Genomic DNA, 20,159 nt, shown 5'->3' with positions numbered 1-20,159 from the left:
TTGTAACCTTGGCCAGATCTGTGCCTTGCCACAATTCTGTCTCTGAGCTCTTCAGGCAGTTCCTTTGACCTCATGATTCTCATTTGCTCTGAGCTGTAAGGTCTTATTTAGACAGGTGTGTGGCTTTCCTAATCAAGTCCAATCAGTATAATCAAACACAGCTGGACTCCAATGAAGGTGGAGAAGCATCTCAAGCACGATGAGAAGAAATGGACAGCACCCGAGTTAAATGTGTCACAGCAAAGGGTCTGAATACTTATGGCTGTGTGATATTTCAGTTTTTCTTTTTTAATAAATCTGTGTTCATAGAGGTAAAAAAAAATGAACTTAAATTATTTTAGCAAATGGCTGCAATATAACTAAGAGTAAAAAATTTAAGGGGATCTGAATACTTACCGTACCCACAGTATATTGTGCGCGTGTGCGCTTCACGCTCAGTCGGCATCCTGTAATGAGGAAAAACCCTTCAACGTACATAAAATTTAAAATATTGTGGAGATCGTTCTGATATTTTTGTTCATATTTTCAGAGGTTGAAGTGAGCATGTCCACATAAAACGTGACAATTGATCAATTTTGTGACATTAAGCTTTTTCTCTTTACAGTACAACCGTAGAGGAAAACGCTTAACATCCATAAACTTTAAAATATTGTGGTGATCTTTCTGGTATTTTCAGAGGTTGAAATGGCCATAAGTAAATTTCAAACCCAAACTAGGAGTTTTCCTCTTCTATGTGGCCCAGACAATCAAGCAGAGAAAATGTGGCACTTTTTGGATTCGAAATACACCTTTAGTGACACCAAACCTGGAATTCTTCTGCCACACCATGTACAGCAGAGTCGACACAATGTTCACACATTAAAATGAAATCATTTAATTTGTTTCCTTGTGCGCACATGTTAATAAACTGTCCGAAATGTTGTCATTCTCCAATATATCAAACAGTAATACCCTACACAAGTGTTAGCAGTTGAAGAGGCTCTGCGAGTTGTTTGCAGGGCTAGAAAACATTTAGTGAGTCAGTGATAATACTTTCTGGCATTCATTTTGTGTGCATGCGTCAGTTCAGAAAGCAGCAAGTAGTGTACACGTGCGCCAGTGTTAGCTGCAGGGTCGTCATCACTTCATATTTTACGCACGCACCCACAAGCACGAAACAAGAAAAATACACTGGCAGATGTTAATACATGCATCCATTCACAAGTCAATATCAGCATAAGGTGCCTTTGAGAATTCCCCATTTCACCCCCCAGATTTTCCATTGAATTTAAGTTGATGATATGCTGTTCGAAATGCACATTGGTCAAGCGCTCGTATATATATATTTTTTAAAATATTAACCGCAACCAGACTGCAAAATATGCGAGCTTGCTGACAGGGTGGACATTTTTGGCTCTCGTTAGCATTTGAAGAGCACATGGTTGACCTTCACTTAGCAACACGATTCAGTTCAGAGGATTTCGTTAAGTTTACCCCATGACGACAGGGTGGACAGCAATTTCAGGGACATACCACTGCCATTGGACCAAAACCTATGTCCAAATTTGGTCAATTTCATATTTTTTCACAAATCAATATTATTGGTCAGTCCCCACGTGGGTCTGCTATTTTTACAAATGACTGACCAATATAAAGTGTTGAAAACAATTTGCTCTCTTTAACGATGCCCCAATTTTAATGGCTCAACAAACATGCTGTTTTGGTGGTGGTTTTGAGGGTGCGAGGTTTCCGCCTGACCCCACGATAAGTGAAATGTTCAACATGACCATGAAAACCGAATACACGATCGAAACCGAATGACTCGTTTTATCCAATAACTTCGCGGGTAGAGTAAAAGAATGTAAAAATATTGTTGATCGTGAACCATGAGCCAAAATGACATTTTGTACAAATGAGATTTTCCCCAAAGGCACATCATAGTGATATTGACCCACATTTTCTTTACTGCTCATTGAACATCTTGAGGTCAAGTGTCCAAAAGCAGGAGTACACACTTGGATTAATAGCAGCACCGGCCGTGAAGGATACAAATACTCTCCCCCCCCCCCCCCCCCCCCCCCCAACCATTGACTTGGCAAACCGGCGTCATGTTTTGACATCCCTCACCTTTTGTTCAAAGCAACTCATAGTTTCGACTGCAGAGCCAATCACATTCTGGTGGCTGCTGCACTTGTCTCGGATCTTCAGCTCGGATGACCCCCTGCAACCCATCGCCATCCCAGTTCCACATGAAAGGCGTCGTCGTGCGCATTGCGTCTTTAACTCCCCCACGTCGCACAGAAGAAGCGGCGGGGAGCGGACGCCCGTCGCTTCTCGCCGTGCGGGTAAATCTTTATACCAAACTCTTTCGTGTCCTTCTTCCAACTGTGCTCTTCAAACTTGTTCATAACTGTGCAAATATCTAATATTGTGGCATCATTTGATTTTTCCTGTTCATAAACGTAATTTCAACAAGGGAAAGCCGCAAGACATGGAGAGCGCTCGATCCGTTGTCGTGCTGCTGGCCTACGGAATGCCGTCAGAGCATTTATTCCATATCCTTGATTAGGGCCCAACTGACCATACTGATATTTGTCAGAATAAAATTCCGATAGCCGAAGCATTTAAAAAGTACATTATGAATAAAGTAAAACGTTTTTGGTCCCTTAATGTTTACAATAATAAAGATTTGAAATACAGGCAGAACCTTTTACTGCTTTACAAGACTTTCTCCTTTAGTATTTAATTCACAACTTTTTTCTTTGCAGATTTTTTTCTGTTTGTTTGAATGTCATATTTCTCTTATATTGTAAAAAAAAAAAAAATATATATATATATATATATATTTATTTATTTATTTTTTTTACCAATTTTGGCCGATTTGAACGGGGCTCCTATTGGCCAATTAAATCGGCTGGGCCCTAATCTTGATAGCTAGCAGCTTCACCTACTACGCTCTTTTTTCCTCACTAGTAAAGTTCAGCGAACTAGTAGAACCAGTTTCTTTCTCGCAATGCAAGTACTTTCGGCTTACAAGGACGACGTTAAGCTGGATATGAACGAGAGTGGTCGATCCAGCTGTTGTGCTTTCAGCCTGTAAGACAATTCAGTGCACTAGTGGAACAATTGTCTTTTACAAGTTTCCTTATGACATTTCTGAACACTCGTAGGACAACTTTGGCATACTAGTCGAACAACAATACACGGTGGTTCTACTAGTGCGCTGAATTGTCTTACTAGCGACAAAGAACATACTAGTACATTGATCTTAAGCTGGATGTCAAGGATATTGGATATATGCTTGAAGAGGCCACTTCACTGCTTGTTCCTTTTCTGCTCCTGTAGGGTGCGCTGTAGCTCTCTCAGGTTTTCCGATAGCAGCGCCACTTCGTCCGGCCGACCGCTGAGCTTGGCGTCGAAAATGTAGGCCCGGATGTTGTCTATCTGCTGCAGCAACAGTTCTTCCTCTATCAAGTCCACGTTGTCGTCGTCGCAGTCAAAGGGATTGGTGGAGGGGCCAGCTTTGGAATCCTCCGTGAAGGGGTTACCGCAGTTACCGCTGTCCGTGTCGGCGTCGTCTGCCTCCTCCTCGAAGGGGTTGCCAGGAACACGGTCAGCCTGCGTGTCCTCCTCCTCCTCCTCTTCAAAAGGGTTGTAGTATTCTTTCTTTCCGTTGGTCACTTCTCTGTGCTCCCTCTTGATGTCCTCAGAGAAGGGATTAGACGGATCCTCCTTGGTGGGAGTCGAGCCTTCTTCGAGGAAAGGGTTTTTGTCTCCATTTCCGCTAGGGGGCGTAAGATGGCCTAAGCTTCTGAGCCTCGCAGGGGACTCCTCATCCTGGTTCTTAACAGAGCTTTCATCTTTTGGGGTTAAATCCTCTTCTGTGCAGGCCTCTTCCTGAAAACGACTTTCAGGACGGCTATTCTCCAAAGTGGCCTCCCAGGCGAAGGCCGGCCCAGCGGGAACCCTTCGCTCGCTCTCCTCCATCTCCCGGGCCTCCAGGTGGCGCAGCTCATCCCGTCGCAAGTTCTCCTCCTCCTGCAGCTTCTGTGAGAGCGCGATGGCCAGGCCGGTCTGCTGCCTGTCGTACTCATCCTGCAGCTGACGCAAATTCTCCTCGAGCATCGCCACCTCGTCCGTCCTGTGGGCCTCGCGCGCCTGCCGGAGGAACGAGCGGATGTTGTCGATCTGCTGCAGGAGGGGGTCCTCGAGCGCGTCGCCGCGTGCACGGCCGGGGTCAGAGGATGGCAGCCAGCCTCCGGCTTTGGTCACGCGAGGTGCTCGGGGGCCCTGCGGCAGCTCTCCATTGGTGCCGGCGGGTGAACGCTTCCTCTCGGACTCCTGAGCTGCCTGTGACGCAGGAAAACACAACCTCAAATTCAGTGTTACATCTAAGAAGATTACGTGATTTTATTACAAGACGTATGTAATTGTAATCCATTAAATGATGTAATAAAATGTGTAACTAAAATTTAATTCTAAATTATATATTTAAAATCTAAATTTCCACGATTACAATTTGAGTTACATTTTAAAAATAGGCGTCTATTTTTAAAATGTAACTAAAAGCTCCAATTTTTTTTTTCATATCACTTCCTCCTTCTAAAGCAGACGCTTGTAATTGGCTGAGATTTAGTAAAGACTATTGGTTACATTTTTGAACACATAAAAGAACACTGACTTTTGAACAGTTGTATCTAATTTTGGACTTTTTTGTGGAACATTCACTAGTTGTCATATGAAGTGATGTGATAGCTCAATTGTGGACATTTGTCATTAGGTCAACATGGTATGGTGGTTTTCCACATGCTGTGCACATATAATGCAACAAACATTTTTAATTATGTAATTACATTTCATTATGTTTTGGTATCACTTTATATTTGTGTAAAGAACTAATATGTGGTTGATTCCAAAATAATAATCTATGATTTTAATCCACTTGATGCATTGATTCAGAATGGGGAAAGGTCATCAAAATGTAATCAAATGTAATGAGTTCTACTTTGAGAAAGTAATTGAAATAGTTACACTACTATTACATTTTGAAAAGGGGTAACTTGTAACTACCTTTCCAAAGTCCCCATTCCCAACACTACTCAAATTTAGCATGAACAACAAGCAAGAAGTGGGGTCCTGGCATCTCACCAGTCGCTCTTGTTGTAGTCTCCTCTCTTGTTCCTGTTTTCTCTTTTCTTTCAGCTCTTCATATTTGTCCTTAGTTGGTAAGGACATGAGCCCGAGCAGCTTCTCCTACGACCAAGACGACACGCATGGGTGAATTTGCTGTACTAGTGACACCTAATTGATATCTTATTCAGAGCAGCGGTTCTCTAACAGAGTTCCGAAAAAATAATTTGCAACACGTCATTATCTTTTATCATTTCAAAAAGTGCATACCTTTATATGGGGACCGGGCCATAAAGCTAACATACTCAACCAATGAATCCTCCCCAGTTTTGCTTTGGAACAATTTATATTTGATATGATTGTGACATCATCACATAAATCTGACATCACATAATTTGTTTTTCTTCTGAGAATAAAGGGTGTATTTAGTCAGAAACAGTCCTATTGTTTTAGATCATAAAAGCACCTTTTTCAGAATAAACAGGGTAATATTACCAGAATGTTTTTAAAAAAAATGTAATTAAACTGATATCTTGGGAAAGTACAACTATTATAAAATTACAACTTTTTAAATTCAAAAAATGTCTTTGTTCCTGAAAAGGTAACTATCCTGGAAAAGGTTGTCTTTATTTTCATAAAATTACAAAAAAAATAATAATTCCCGAAAAATTAAAAACTATTTATTATTATTTATTTATTTTTTTTAAATAGGCCAAATTTTCATTCTTCTGGCATTTAGGGGTACACAAGAAATTGAGACTGGACCCGAAATGTTTGAGAGGCCCTGGCTTCGAGCTTTCATTTACCTGGACAAAAAGCGTAGCTGTATAGCGCACCATCCTCTGCAGCTGGAGCACTTTTGGATGCGGCTGTGGCTCGTCTTTCATTCCCAAAGTCAGAATCTTCTTGCTGAAAAAAAGAACACCACGGTCACACTGATAGAATTTTGCAATGTAGGACAGACAGACAGACATTTACCTTAGAGCATCAATTAGTTCATAGTATTTCTGGACTTCCAGTCTAAGTCCACCCGCTGTGTCAAGATTGTACGTCGTCTCTCCGGCGCTACGGAAGAATGCAGACAATTCAAATTGAGGCTACATCGCAGAGCTGTGACATTTGATGGCCATCTGCTAAAATGGGAAACGTGCAATAAACTGAGCCTGAACGGGACTTACTTGAGCGACTCGGCCATCCTGATGTATTCTGGGGCCTTTTCATCCACCTTCTCCATGCACTTTCTCAGCCTCTAACAGGAAGAAAACAAGTTTGCATGCCAGGGTGACACACAGGAAGGATACAAGACAGTTAGGTCCTCACATCGGAACCCAAAGACCAGCGCTTCTCAAACTTTTCGGTCCAGGGACCCCTTACAGGAGGGACGCTCACATAATCAGAACAATTAAACCGAACATGCAGCCCTAAATAACATGTAAATGTGTTACTTTTTGAACATTTCAACTTAAATATTCTACATATTCAACCAAAGTCAGTTGAATTTTATCCAATATTTATCCATCATTACTAGCTGACGTGCACTGCTTTCCCTAACATGGCTGCGAATTGAGAGGAGAGCTTGTTTACAAAAGCACAGAAAGTGTTGACAACTGAGGCCTAAATTCCCACGACGAAACACACATGAGCAGTCATTTTTACACTTCAAGAACGGAGTCCGCTGCAAGGCTAGCACCGAGTCAATGGCAAAGACATGGTGCCCGTTTATATTGGATGTGGCTAAAGCGCTCATTCAGCAACGTTGGAAACATTTGCAGAGGGAGCCTTGCCCCACCTGTACAATTATATATCTATGATGCGCGCACGCAGGGGTGTGATGTCACATTTAGACAGACATAAGGACTGTGAAAGTTTGGTCAAAGACACGGTAGAAGCGCAGCAAGGGTGTCTCAATGTCAATGGCTGGTTTCATGTTTTATTAAGAGGAATATTTTGTGCAAAAAAAAAAATCTATTTTTTGTGTATCTATGATTTCTCATGAGTTATTATATTTGTTTTGTTTTTTACAGCTGTAACACCTGAATTTTCCTATATGAATCAATAAAGGATGTTTTATCGTACGCGATATGTCACAATCATATCTGAGCTTTTAAAATTGGTCTACTATGTCTGTTTTTTTTGCGCACTGGCCCCCATATGCAGGTATGTTTTTTTAAACAGTTTACTTTTTGCAAATTATGGCTCGAGGAGCCCAGTTTGAGGAGCACTGGTTAGACCAACCTCGTAAAGCTTGACTATATCAGGCACAAAATCTCTCTCCTCCAACTTGTGCTGCCTCTTCAACAGCGTGTCCATACAGTGACGACAGCAGCGAATCTTCTCGTCGTCCTTCTCGTCCAGCATGGAGGTGACGCTGCTCAGGCTGCTCAGGCTGCCTCTCCTGGAACCCATCCCGCCGGGAGACTGGGACTGACTGCGGCTACCAGGCACACTCAGAGCCTCACGCGTCCCATTGATGAGCTTTTCTGTCAGTTCATATATATATTTTTTTTAAAAATAATTTAAAAAAAAAAAAAAAAACAAGGAAAATGAAAATGGACTGAATACACCCGTAATGCACAATCTGATAAGATTAAGGTTAAAAACCTCTGAGGATTGTCAAAGTGGGAAACTTTCTATGAGAAGTAATAGGGATAAACCAGGAATTGACTAAACTGAAGGTTGGCTCTCGGGGAAAGTACAGTATATTTGAGCTTAATCCTGGCTAAAACCAAGCAGATTTCATGCCTGCAGGAGTTTAGTAAAAACGCAGAGGGCAGGCTTGGGAAGCTTGACGGAAGATGCATGTTATTTGCATTTGAAATCTTTTTGGAGGGAGTGAGAGGGGCTCAGTTCAGTTAACATTGTGAATGGGACTTTGATGGTTTTTTTGGATGGTGGGGGGGGGTCAATTTGTTAATTATTTATTTTTAGTTAATATGTTGTTTTAGGGGATTGAGTAATCTTGAATGGCATTTGTGTGTTTGTTTTTCAGAGAAATATTTCATTGTTCAATAAAATAAAATGTTCATGCTTTTTAATTGTATTATTTTGCATAGTTGTTTTAGGACAAAAACAGAATGTTTATATTTATGCATATTATTTCCAAATTTCCATGGAAATTGACAAGCAATTCACCAGCTCTTCACTTGACACTGTCAGAGAGGTATTAATTTAAATAAAGTACCAAAAATGATGACGGTTGTAGTTTATAGTGGTGTACTGCACTGGTTACTTAACCACGGACATTAGAAACTAGGGCCTGACCAATAAGTATATTTTGAGCTCAATGCCGATTCCGATACTTGGCAGAATAAAATTTCAACAATCGATTAATTGGCCGATTAATTTAAAAATATATAATGAATAAAATGACTTGTTTTTTGGTCCCGTAACGCTGACAAAAATAATATGAATTACAGGCAGAATATTGTAGTTTTAAAATACTTTGTCCTTCAGTATTTGTTAAACTTTACAAGAGAAACCAGCAAAAATATGACATTTTTATGTTTGTTTGTCAATTGAATGTCAATATGTTTGTCTTATTTTGTAATTGTTAGTGTAATAAAATTAATAAATAATTGGCTAAAAATTGGACGATTTTTGCCGATTTGAAAAGGGCTAATTTTGGCCGATTAAATCAGTCAACCGATTAATCGGTCAGGCCCTATTAGAAACGTGTCTTAGTGTGATACAGCGTAATTGTACACAAGTGCAAATTACAACAACTTAATCAACGTATTAATCACGTGGAAGTGTGCGGCTATCGACGACAACAACCCATCCCTGCGTATTGGAGGGATCTCTCACGCACTCCAATGTAATCAAAAGCCCAATTCGAGGCCTCTCACGTAAAACATTAGAAACACTGGCTCTCAGTATGATGCAGTGCAGTTCAAAACCATTGAAGCTGTACCTAATAAAGCGGCCAGTGACTGCAGGCCATGTTAATGGGACTTTGGAGTTGGTACATACGAGCAAGTGGCAAGGGGACAAAGTCCATGCACTTCCTGCACATGATGGAGCCACAGAGACGGCAGTGGTGCCGTCGGTTCCGAATGTTGAACTTGCTTCCGCAGTCGGGACAGAAAGGGACGTCGGAGTCGTTCACCCAGGACACGACCGACTTCTCGATGGCTGTAAAGGAGGACATTTGAAGTGATTCTGCCGCCGCAACGAGCAGCCTGCCATCTGGCACAAACCTCGGATTTTGGCTGCGTCAGAGTTGGTCCTGTCGAAGGATGTCAGCTAAAAGGACAATTGTTTTTTTTTTTTTTTTCAGCTAAAATAATGACGGTGTGAATAACTGTTTTGTGAAGAGTCAAGCAAACCTTTTCCAGTCTGATGATGAGCTTGTTCACCTCGATGACATAGTGATCAATCCTGGCGGCACGCTGCTTCTTAAACAGGTCCAAGTGACTTCTTGTTGCTCCTGCAAGACACAGTCAATTGTCTCCACTGTTTTTTCTGTCAATCATAGTCAGCAAATGGTTGACGTATTGTTCTTTTATGGTTCACTTTTCCAGTCTCACCCAGCTCCTGAGGCTCCCACATATACGGGTCGACTCCGCCGTAGTAGAAGGACTCATAACTGCCAGCATCTGGTCTGTCGTCTCCATCCCTCTTCAAAAGCTTGTCTTTGGCTTTCTTTGCCTTCTGGACCAAACCTACACACGTGCAGACAATTTGGAATCTCCCTTTTCAGTTCATACGCCTTGTATGAAAAATCAGCCATTTGTCCACTTTCTATAGCGCTTGCCCTCATTAGGGTCACCGGTGAGCTGGAGCCGACCCGGCTGACTTGAGGCCAGAAGCGGGGTACGCAATGAACTGGATGCCAGTCAATCGCAGGGCACATGGAAACAAGCAATCATTCACACTCATGCACTATCGACAGGACAGCTAGGGTAAAGTACGGGCTGCTCCTTTCCAAAATCCAAACAACTGAGCATTATCAAGAATCCTGTTGTATTTGTTACAGTCATTTAAGCCATTTCTCTTAAACTTGGTTCATTCAAATTATTTTTGTAATTCATTTATCTTCGTAAATAACTGGCTAATTGATGTATTGTCTACCGATCATTATCCTATTAGTGTCATTTGGGTGAGCTGGAGCCTTTCCCAGCTGACTTCAGGCAAGAGGCAGGACTGGCTGCCGGCCGATCACATGATACATCCAGACAATCAACCATTCACACCTATAGGACAATTTAGCGTCTTCAATTCACCTAACATGCATGTCGCACGTGGAGAAAAGCCACGCAAGCACTGGGGTAAAAAGAAGAGTCCCCATAGGAAGCCCGCAGCCTAGGTTCGAACCTTAGAACCTGTGAGGTGGATGTGCCAACACACGGTGCCACCTTGATTTATCTGAATCAGCGTTGTTGGCCACGTATGCTACAAGAAACACAAGGAATGTATTACACAATTACATTTGCTGGTTAAATAACTCCACACAGGACAGGGGCCTGGGCAGAGACTCAAACCCAGGACCTCTCGACTGTAAGGCAGACGGGCTCACCACTACCCGAGCGTGCTGGCGCCCTGAACTCCGCCTACGTTTCGTTTATTTAGGATCACTGATGGTGCAGCGGTCCATTGGCCTGACATGGGTGCAGGCAGGCACCGTGGGTTCACTTCCCACTCGGTGACGGCGTGAACGGTCGTCTGTCTTTATTATGTGCTCTGCGCCCGGTACTGGTTGTCGTCTGCCTGCTGGGATAGGCTCCAGCTCAGCCATGACCCTGAACAGGACAAAGGCTACAGAAAATAGACGGGTGAATCCATGGACTTGACCTACTTTTCAGCTGTCCTCGAACGTGGCGGCCCTCCCCAGAATGCTCGTCTTCATAGTGCTCTTGGAGTTGGTAGAATGACTGCAAGTCCTTGAAGCAAAGCGGGCAAAGGAAGCCCTCCTTCACCTCACCCGTGCCCTCAAAAGGGCTCGGATAGCTGCTAGCAGCCATGACGCGTTGTGCCACGATCCCGCTGCGCTCCTCCAAGTGTCACGCCGGCGGTGAGAGGAAAGCGGACCATGTTTGCTCCACCTTCACCCTGGGGTGCAAGCAGAACGCGTTTGAATGCATACATACGTGACTGCTCGCGTTGCACTGGAAGCAAGCACGCTATGAAAACAACCCCATAATATATCGATTTCACTCAACTGCAAGCAAAATCGAATTCATTAAAAGGTAGTCGAGACGGGCGGCTGTCTTAAGATGGAGCTCATATGTTGGCGACCGACGTTAGCTTTGGGATGCTAAACACGGCCCTCCCTATTCTTCGTTTTCGCCGTAGCAAAGAAAGGCCAAAACAAGGTCGTCGCCTCACTATCAAACACACAAGCACAGACCAAATCGTCACTGTCAACTGTTTCATACTTACATATTAAGCATACAGTAAGTGTTTCGAGTCTGTGCGACAGCTAGACAATTTGAGCTGGCCTGGAGCGAGCCTGCCTGCCCACAGATTTGAAGAGAAGACTAGCTAGCAAGCTGGCTATGCGACGTGCCTACGCGGTAGCCATGCTGGTAGGGACAATGTTCCCATTAAAGGCAATACATGTACATTGAAATGAAGTAATAACTTGCTAATTTATCTACCGATTTTTACGAGGTTCATTTTTTTGGTCAACTTTAAAGTGTGTACTATTAATAAAGAACAGTTAGAGAAAAGAGTCAATGATATTCTCACCTATAAAAGGTTATTCACAGTTCCCTTGTGTTGATTGTACGTCGTTGGTAACCCTATGCAGCACAATTTGCATTTTTTTTTATTGTTTTAGTTTAAGTGCCGTCTACAAACATTGACCGTTCCCACTTTTTGCCCCCATTATCTTTGCATCGCCGTAGGCACGTAAACATAGGGGCGCGTCGTATCTAAATATTGATGATATCTATGTCCCTGCCTGCCTGGTCGTGTGACACACAGGCGTACGGAATCGTAGCGGAGACAAACCTCACCGAGTCACATCAAAGATGGCTGGATTTACAATTTATAGTTTGCAAATGTCAAAAACAAGCATTTGTTCTGTAAATTATAGTTGTCCTCAGAGAAAATGTAACCACAGATTAAAAAATATTCGTAAATATTTTTTTAAAATCTCAAATAGCTCTCGACCACCCGCAAAAACGTGTTTATTTTTCTATCGTCCTTCCCTCTTGGTGACGAAATTTACATTTCACATACAGTCCATCAAAATACGTTTTAAATCAGCATTTCTCCTTAACCCTAACCTCTTATGATTTTAATTATAGGTTATCCTTGTAATCGTGCAAACATTTTGTTTATAATTACGCTCATACACACAGCTGTTACAAAACAATTTTAGCCATCGAGAGCACATGTGTCAAACTCAAGTCCCTGGGGCCAGATCCGGCCCGCCACCTAATTTTCTGTGGCCTGCGAAAGCAAATCCTGTCCGTCAACTTCATCTTTCTTGCTAAAATGCCAAAAGTGCAAATTGCCATCACTTTTAAACTAACATCTGATTTCACAGCTACGTAGTTATTCAACAATTTGTTGTGTATATAATAATGAGGCGATCATACGTTTGTATGGGTACAAAGTCATAACGGCCCTCCGATGGAAGCCATAGCTACAATGTGGCCCGTGACAAAAATGAGCGTGACACCCGTGATCCAGAGGAAGAGAAAACAAGTGGACTACATAATGCTAAAGAAATTTCATCATCAAGCCAATGCTGCTTTTTGGGGGGTTTGACCATGGGTAGACCGAATGTAAGTCCTCTTTTCTATTTTTCCCTTTTTTTCATCATTTTCAGCTATAATGGAGTGTTTCACTCAAACTAAAGCGAACCTGTTACATTTATTGTACAACTAAGATCATGAAAAGTGTACCATTGATGGTTTAGCTGGAAGAATCAAATTATATTCAAGGACTTTTGCAATGTTGTCATACCAACAGCCATTTACACATGGTATGCCACGAAATTTGATACCTAAGGTCCAAGATTAGCCCAATAAGTCTCAAGAATTGTGAAATATAAACTGAGTACGAAAATAATACAAAATAAAACAACATGAAAAAAAACCTAGATAGAAATATGTATTTGCAGTTGTGAATGTGTGCAAAGGTGCAAATGTAAGGATTTGGATGCAGCGGAAATGCAAATGCTTGAGGCTTCAGTTGCACATAATATTTACATGATATTTCCATGGTCCTTGTGCTTTACAATAATAAAATGTCTAATGTGTAGGAATGCATTGGAATGGACGGCGGCACTACAGAGCACTGTTCGGGTTGAGTCTAACAGCTTCCCAAATAAATCTGTTCCTCGGCCTGGTGGTCCTGCATCGGATGCTCCGTAGCCTCCTGCCCGAAGGGAGCGGATGGAAGAGAGGGTGTGCAGGGATGTGTTGAGTCTTTGCTGATGCAGAGAGCCCTCTTTCTGCGCCTGCTGGTCAAGATGTCTGTCATAATGTGGAGGCTGCCCCCCACAATCTTCTGAGCACCCTTTACCTATGAAGGTTTGTTCCCTGTTTGTCTTGTAAACAAAAAAAATATCAACTAAGTGGTTCGTTTTTCAAAAATGTGGGTACCTAAATTGTCTTCCAATTCTGGAATGACCCTCATACTATTTTATATACTGTAGTATATAACATTTATGGTAAATCAGTGTTTTCCAAACCTTGATGGAGGTAAGATGCATATTTTACATTAGAAAAATCTCACGGTACACCGCCAAACAAAAATGTCACAAAAAGTATACTGAAAACATGATCAAATATGGTGATAATGGAAGAACATCAAATTGTTCTGCCTGTCACTATATGTCACTGGCATACATGGATCGTCAGAGATACATTATTTGTAGTGAATAAATACAAATTTGTGATCGATTGAAACGGAGTGAAGTGAGTGAGTTTCCCTTTGTTTTAATGCAAAGCTCTACAAGTACATTTTCATATGTTTACAAAAGAACCTCAGATTTCTAAAGAAATATTGGCTTAAATTTGATGCTCTAGGTGTATGTTTCATACCTGATCACAGTAATTGTATTTAAAGGCATTTTAAGTCACAGGTCTTTGTAACTGAAAGGTGTTATTGCATTGTATTGCAGTTCAAATTAAATCAATTTATGAAGATCTACACTCTTGATTTTTCACTCCATTTTCCACGTTAGCATGATAATTAACAAAATTGGTCCGAAATGATTATGTAATTACGACACATATGGTCAATTTGTTCATTTATCTATATGCCAGTGACGTATGGCGACAGGTACTTCAATTATGATGGTTTATATTGTGTTGAAATTTCCCCTGTGTTGCAAAAAAAAACAAAAAAAAACTCAATTTGTCATCATCAGACTTTTTTTTTTTTTTTTTTTTTTTTTTTTTTTTTAAATCAGTTGACTTGATTGATAGTTTGCGGAACGTTTACCAGGCTCCAAGCAACGCATGCACTTATTTATTGATGCATTCATTCATTCATTAACAGAACATCGGTGACATTCCAATTTGAAACACATCGACACTGCACTTCAAAATGAACTTGGACAAACTATAACTGCGTCATATTTATTATCATTTTCCACGAGTAGAAAATACATGGCGAACAATTCATCGATGAAGGACTTTCCTAATTGGCGTAACGTTTGGCCATCGTTGCATCCATGGCGACGCGCAGTGACATGTATGTGGCCCAGTTTATGTCAATAATCATGACAATACCTTATTCATATTCATATGCATGTCACAGTCCAGCTACATTTACGCACGGGCTCTCCCGAGAAACCAACGTGATGAAACACACTAAATGTATCTGTCAAGACTTTTTTTTTATTTTTATTTTTGTAGTTCATTTTAATAATGAGTAATCATTCCGTACACATTGTTTAGTTAACAAGGGATCTAATGGATCTACTCTGACTCCTCTAAAACGTCGCGAGGAGGCGCAAACCTTTTGCCCGGGTGCTGTCGCTTCTCGTCGGCGTGCTTCACGCCGATGTTGTCTAAAAAGTCGAGCAGCAGATTGCTTTTGGCGCACGTCACAGGGTCCGAGATGTCTTCACATGGACTCGTAGTGGCCAGTTGTGGACGAGCCGAACGATCCCAATAGCGTTTGCCGGGGTGCTGGTCCTCCTCCTCCTCCTCCTCCTCCTCCTCCTCCTCATCCTCCTCCTCCTCCTCCTCTTCCCCCGGTTGCCGTTTACCGGGGTGCTGCCGCCGGCTGCGCAGCACCAAGTAGCGCTTGCCCGGGTGCTGCCGCTTGGAAAGTTCGCCCTGCACGACGATCACGGGAAGGCCCGAAAGGTGTCCCGCCGTGGAGCGCTTGCCCGGGTGCTGTCTCCTTTCAACAGTCGGCAAGACCTCTCCATCACCGTCAGCCTCTTCGTCCAAATCCTCGCGGTACCTCTTGCCCGGATGCTGCCGCTTCGTCATCCACTCCGTCTGAGAGGAGGGTCCTCCTGCAAGGGGCGAGGAGGGGAAATGGCAGTCACGTTTTCCTGAAGTTGCTGGCGTTACGGGCATTTTTTTGAAATGGAATGCACCATTTTTGTCATTTAAAAGTTCGAGATTCATATTTCATGCTCATCACTCTCTTCAAAAGAATTTCAATTTCAGTGAAAGACGTGCACGCCCGAGTGCAATATTTTCTTAGGTCTCAATATTGTTTTAACATCTGGATGCTCATTCATCGCTGTTCTGTGTGCTCAGTTTTTTTTTCTTTCTTTCCCAGTCCCAATTATTGCTATAACAATTGGGAGCACATTTCGATCTATTTTTCTTATCATATTATTCCACTTTCCATTTATTGAACAAATTCCCCTTCCACATTTGCCGTTCTATTCCATTCCATCTCATGCCGTTTTCTGTTCTATTCTGTTTTATGATTCGCTCACCACCGTTGCGGTCTTCCGCTTGCATCTTTCTCAGGACGGAGCGCAGCAGGAGGCTCTCGGCTTGCTGCAGGAGGAGGTCGTCCGCGGTTCCCGGGTCCGGCTCGTCCTCGGCGTACACGCTGTGAGCTCCGCACGCCATCGTCCAGCTGCAGACCAAGACAGAAGCCAGGAAGAACAGGCATGTCGCCTTCATGGTGTCTCCCTTGGAAGCCTGTTGAGACCTGAGGCAAGTCAGCACGTCCTTGGAAAATGAAGACTTTCCACATGGGGGATATTAAGAAATGCAATGTGCAAAAACTTTGTAAGGAAAGAAAGGTCATCTCACCTCACTCCTCTTGAAGTGGACAGCGGCGATCTGTGGATGATGTTTGCTCCCAGCCTCCAAAAGTGGTGCTCACTGACCAGTAAGGCCAATTTTATGTGTGCACACAACATTGCGTCTCATCTTTTATAGTGGACGCTCTGGATGTCGTCACACTCACGCCGGAGTCCACTTTCGGGATCCGTCGGTCGGTCCCGGTTGATGTCATCAAGAGTTCGTCGTCCTCAAGGGGATGTCGATAAATGCAGCTTTTGAAAAACAAGGCAGTTGAACTGAGGTGTCATTTGGACAGTTTTAACTGCAACTAGTTATGATTGTGTTCAACTTTATAAACTGCTCATTGAAATAAATACATGGAAATTCCCAAAAAGAGCCTTCGCAATTATTGGGATTATTTAGATATGCTACGGCTGCTTCGTTCTACAGTTTTCAGTATTTTTTTTTACTGACTGGCTGGCTAAAATCAGACTCTTCTACTATCTCGTGGAGTGATTTCCAAAGTGTGGTACTCACGCTTGTGGAAGAACAATCACTCTCCAAGTACAGTTCAGTTGTATGAAACTGTGTTGTACAATTTTCCCACGGTTCGATGCGCCGTTAACGTTTAAACCGTGCATAATGTTACAGCGACAGTACTTAATTGTCGGTTGATTATAATGTGGTAAACTGACATACTTACACCCTCTTTTCCGAGAAAATAATCACATATTTTATTTTAGTTTAACACATTTTAATCATGCACAACTGATGTATATGTACGAATGAAGTAAATTCAAAGGACTTTTTTTCCCCCCCTGTGTATACTGCCTATGCTCATAGCACACAGGCGACTAATACTGTGCATGCAATCTTTTGATGCCAATGCTGTCTGCATTCACTAATTGTGACTTTTTTTTTTTTTATTAAAGTCTAAAAATAACCTGTGTGAAACCTGTGATAATAATTACGTGGAGTCATATCCCTCCACCAGTGAAGTGTTGCGTAACCTCTGGTGTGAACCGACTCGTTAATACCGTAATTACACGCTTTCAATGGGCTGTCACGTCCGATACTTCGCGAGACTTTGACTCCTGCTGAGACTGGCCAACGTGGAAGTCATGTGTTATTGATTTTTATTCAAAAGGCGTATGTACCCCCAGATGGCATTTGTCATACGTAGTTTGTGGATCAACAGGCAATGGGTTATTTGTTTGATTAATGCGGATTTAAACGCACACACATCTGTAACATCACACTAAATGGAAATAATGAATTGTGGTCTGGCGGTACAGTACTTACGACGATGATGTAAAACATTTATGATATAAAATGAATGTGGTTTGATGTGACTGTTATGTTTATAAATACTCCGCGGCGAAGAGATCTGTTCCTGAGCTCTAATTGGTCCAAATAATTGGTAAAATAATAAATAATATAATCAATAATAATAATAAAATAATAAATTGGTAAAACTTAGCATCCAGGATCTGCAACTACTTGTAGTCATTTGGAGCACTGTCACAAGAAAAATGTTTACCCTTTAGTAGTAGATGGACAAGCACTTTGAGAAAAATGAGAGCTAAAATTTAATAAAAACTTGGATGTTGGTTATGATTGACATAGAGTACATTTGATAAGTGCAAAGAAATATATTCTTCAAACAACTATACACATATGTCCCCATTTTTCATCACACAAAGCTAGTTGCAGTCGCGCTCATTTCGCCCGAAGACGCACACCCAGTAGAAGAATGAGATTTTGCATGGCTATTTCGCTTCACATTTCAGCTCGTGTCTGTTGCACAGGAAATCCTATTATCTGTCAATAACCTGCAAGGCTCCTTTGTGTTCCTTCAGCCTTCAACCTGATTAAAGAGTCACAATCACACAGTAGCGCTCACTTATCCTCACGCTGGCGCGTTCGCCCTTGTCGTCAGCGCCGATCGTCATTGCAGAAGCGCGAGCTGGCCTTTCGGCGTCATGTCTGCCGGGAGCGTTACAAGTGAGGCTGTTCACCTGTCAGGGGGAAAAAAAAAAAAAAAAAAAAAAAAGCACAAAGTTTCTACCAGAATCTTAACCATGCCATCAAAATGACTATTAGTCGTTATTGATATTTTCAAATGGCTGGAAAAAAAAAAGTCATTTTACCATCTAAGGTTTACCAATAAATACAAATTTATAAATATGTTTGTTAAACCAGGCCACAGCGCGTCATCCTTTCCCATGTCAGCCTATCTCCTGCGTCCTCCTCTCCAACACCAACTGCCCTCATGTCTTCCCTCACGACATCCATCCACCTTCTCTTTGGTCTTCCTCCAGCTCTCTTGCCTGGCAGCTCCATCCTCATCATCCTTCTACCAATATACTCACACACTGTCGGTAATCCCTACATCATGGCTGGCCTCACCACTGTTTTATAAACGTTGCCCTTCATCCTAGCAGAGACTCTTCTGTCACATCGCACAGCTGACACGTTCCTCAACCCGTTGCAACCTGCCTGGACCCGTTTCTTCACTTCCTGAGCGCACTCGCCATTGCTCTGGACGGTTGACCCCAAGTATTTCATGTCCTCCACCCTCGCAATCTCTTCACCCTCCACCCCTCTCATTCATGGCAATGGAAAAGTGAAAGTCTTTACAACAAGGCAGTTGAGAAATGTCAGATTTTATTTAGAATAAATAGGGATATTTGGAATCTTTCATTATCGTTTCTTTTTATAACGTAGATATGTATCCTAGTGTATAGTTGGGGTATTTACATCTCTCCAAGATTATCAGCCTCAAAATTCCATTCTTGTCATGCAGGCGCATTTTGTTTGAGTCTTTATCATGGTTGCAGCAGACTTTGCCAATTTACTGACTTGCAGCCTCGTTTAGAATTTTACGGCAGCTTATTAGTTTATTTTTCTGAGGATACATTGACTTAAACTCTATCGCTCCTGGGTTTCTCTAACTTGGAGAGCTCATTTAGGTCCAGAGTGAAGAATGTTAAGTGTAGTTTAATGCTTCTCATTGAGACCCAGTCCAAGTTGAAATCACTCATGGCCTTTTGCCTTTCTTCTCCACTGCCTCCCTAAAAAAAAAAAAAAAACCCGGCTATGCTTGGGAATTTTGCTTCTTTTTTTTTTTTACCTTTTTAGCATCTTTGTGAGTATAATTGCATTTATACAGAACAGCATCCCAGAAGAAGGCCAGACAAATCCTGACTTGAACAGTCTGTGTAATACAGCTCTTTTTGTCATAATGTTAAGTGGCTAAATTAGGTGAACTCTTGTATAAATGACCGTTTCGAATGTTGAAACGTTACTTAAATTGCCTGTAGAGTTACGGAAGATATTGTGTAGGTGCCCTTGAGCAAGACATTGTCCTCACCACTCGCAGCTCACCACCAAATATTTCTCTTTGTTAATGACTCTATAATACACTTTGATGATGTCACTAAGAGGTCCTAGAGAGCGATCTCTGACTTTGGAGACAGAAAGCAAGGAAAGAAAAGTCCTGAATCTCCAAACTGTACTACTTCGTACGTACATGTATTTGTGTTCATCATTCCATTATTTGCATTTCAATCTTTGAATGTTCGCTAGAGAAAGAAGAAACTTAAATGAGTACCCTCGGCAAGTGGGACGAGGTCATTTTTTTATGTACAACGCAAGCGGTGACAGTTGTACGCTTCAGTTGTTTGTCTTGATCCCGGAACTGACATTGCTTTCATTTGTGTCTTAGTTCTCACGGCGTTTGATGACTGCACGCGGTTTCTGATGGTACCAATCTGCAAATGAAGTGAATCACCTGTCCGAACACGTCTCGCCTGTTGATTGAGCCGAGGGACAGCTGCGCTCTTTCTATTATCTTTTGTGGGAAACAATGAAAAAAATATCCAAATCCAA

The 20,159-nt window shown here is 42.1% G+C and overlaps 2 protein-coding genes across 8 annotated transcripts; both read right to left on the bottom strand.

Moving 5' to 3' along the window:
* Positions 1 to 850: 850 nt before the first annotated feature.
* On the bottom strand, positions 851 to 11,619 carry LOC133476381 (rabenosyn-5). 5 transcript variants are annotated; one of them, XM_061769723.1, is made up of 13 exons: positions 10,904 to 11,035; positions 10,625 to 10,847; positions 10,423 to 10,500; positions 9,636 to 9,770; positions 9,435 to 9,535; positions 9,306 to 9,351; positions 9,079 to 9,240; positions 7,345 to 7,589; positions 6,288 to 6,358; positions 6,088 to 6,174; positions 5,916 to 6,018; positions 5,128 to 5,232; positions 851 to 4,329 (listed from the first exon to the last, which is right to left on the bottom strand). In XM_061769723.1, exons 4-13 carry the CDS (start codon positions 9,655 to 9,657, stop codon positions 3,295 to 3,297), a joined length of 1,977 nt encoding a protein of 658 aa, XP_061625707.1. In that variant the 5' UTR covers positions 9,658 to 9,770; positions 10,423 to 10,500; positions 10,625 to 10,847; positions 10,904 to 11,035; the 3' UTR covers positions 851 to 3,294. The 5 variants fall into 5 exon arrangements, with proteins under 5 accessions (XP_061625707.1, XP_061625668.1, XP_061625676.1 ...); XM_061769684.1 differs by lacking the exons at positions 10,423 to 10,500; positions 10,625 to 10,847 and adding an exon at positions 11,488 to 11,619 and having other exon boundaries at positions 10,904 to 11,157; XM_061769692.1 differs by lacking the exons at positions 10,423 to 10,500; positions 10,625 to 10,847 and adding an exon at positions 11,268 to 11,481 and having other exon boundaries at positions 10,904 to 11,157.
* A 2,995-nt stretch (positions 11,620 to 14,614) lies between these two features.
* trh (thyrotropin-releasing hormone) lies at positions 14,615 to 16,464 on the bottom strand. Of its 3 annotated transcripts, none has more exons than XM_061773170.1 (3): positions 16,296 to 16,464; positions 15,971 to 16,191; positions 14,615 to 15,535 (listed from the first exon to the last, which is right to left on the bottom strand). In XM_061773170.1, exons 1-3 carry the CDS (start codon positions 16,403 to 16,405, stop codon positions 14,988 to 14,990), a joined length of 879 nt encoding a protein of 292 aa, XP_061629154.1. In that variant the 5' UTR covers positions 16,406 to 16,464; the 3' UTR covers positions 14,615 to 14,987. The 3 variants fall into 3 exon arrangements, with proteins under 3 accessions (XP_061629154.1, XP_061630003.1, XP_061630850.1); XM_061774019.1 differs by having other exon boundaries at positions 15,971 to 16,116; XM_061774866.1 differs by having other exon boundaries at positions 15,971 to 16,181; positions 16,296 to 16,402.
* Positions 16,465 to 20,159: the final 3,695 nt, after the last annotated feature.

Source organism: Phyllopteryx taeniolatus, chromosome 1, assembly GCF_024500385.1.
Source record: "Phyllopteryx taeniolatus isolate TA_2022b chromosome 1, UOR_Ptae_1.2, whole genome shotgun sequence".
Taxonomy (NCBI): domain Eukaryota; kingdom Metazoa; phylum Chordata; class Actinopteri; order Syngnathiformes; family Syngnathidae; genus Phyllopteryx; species Phyllopteryx taeniolatus.
Note: the sequence above shows the minus strand (reverse complement) of the source record. Positions and strands in the feature narration are given on the sequence as shown.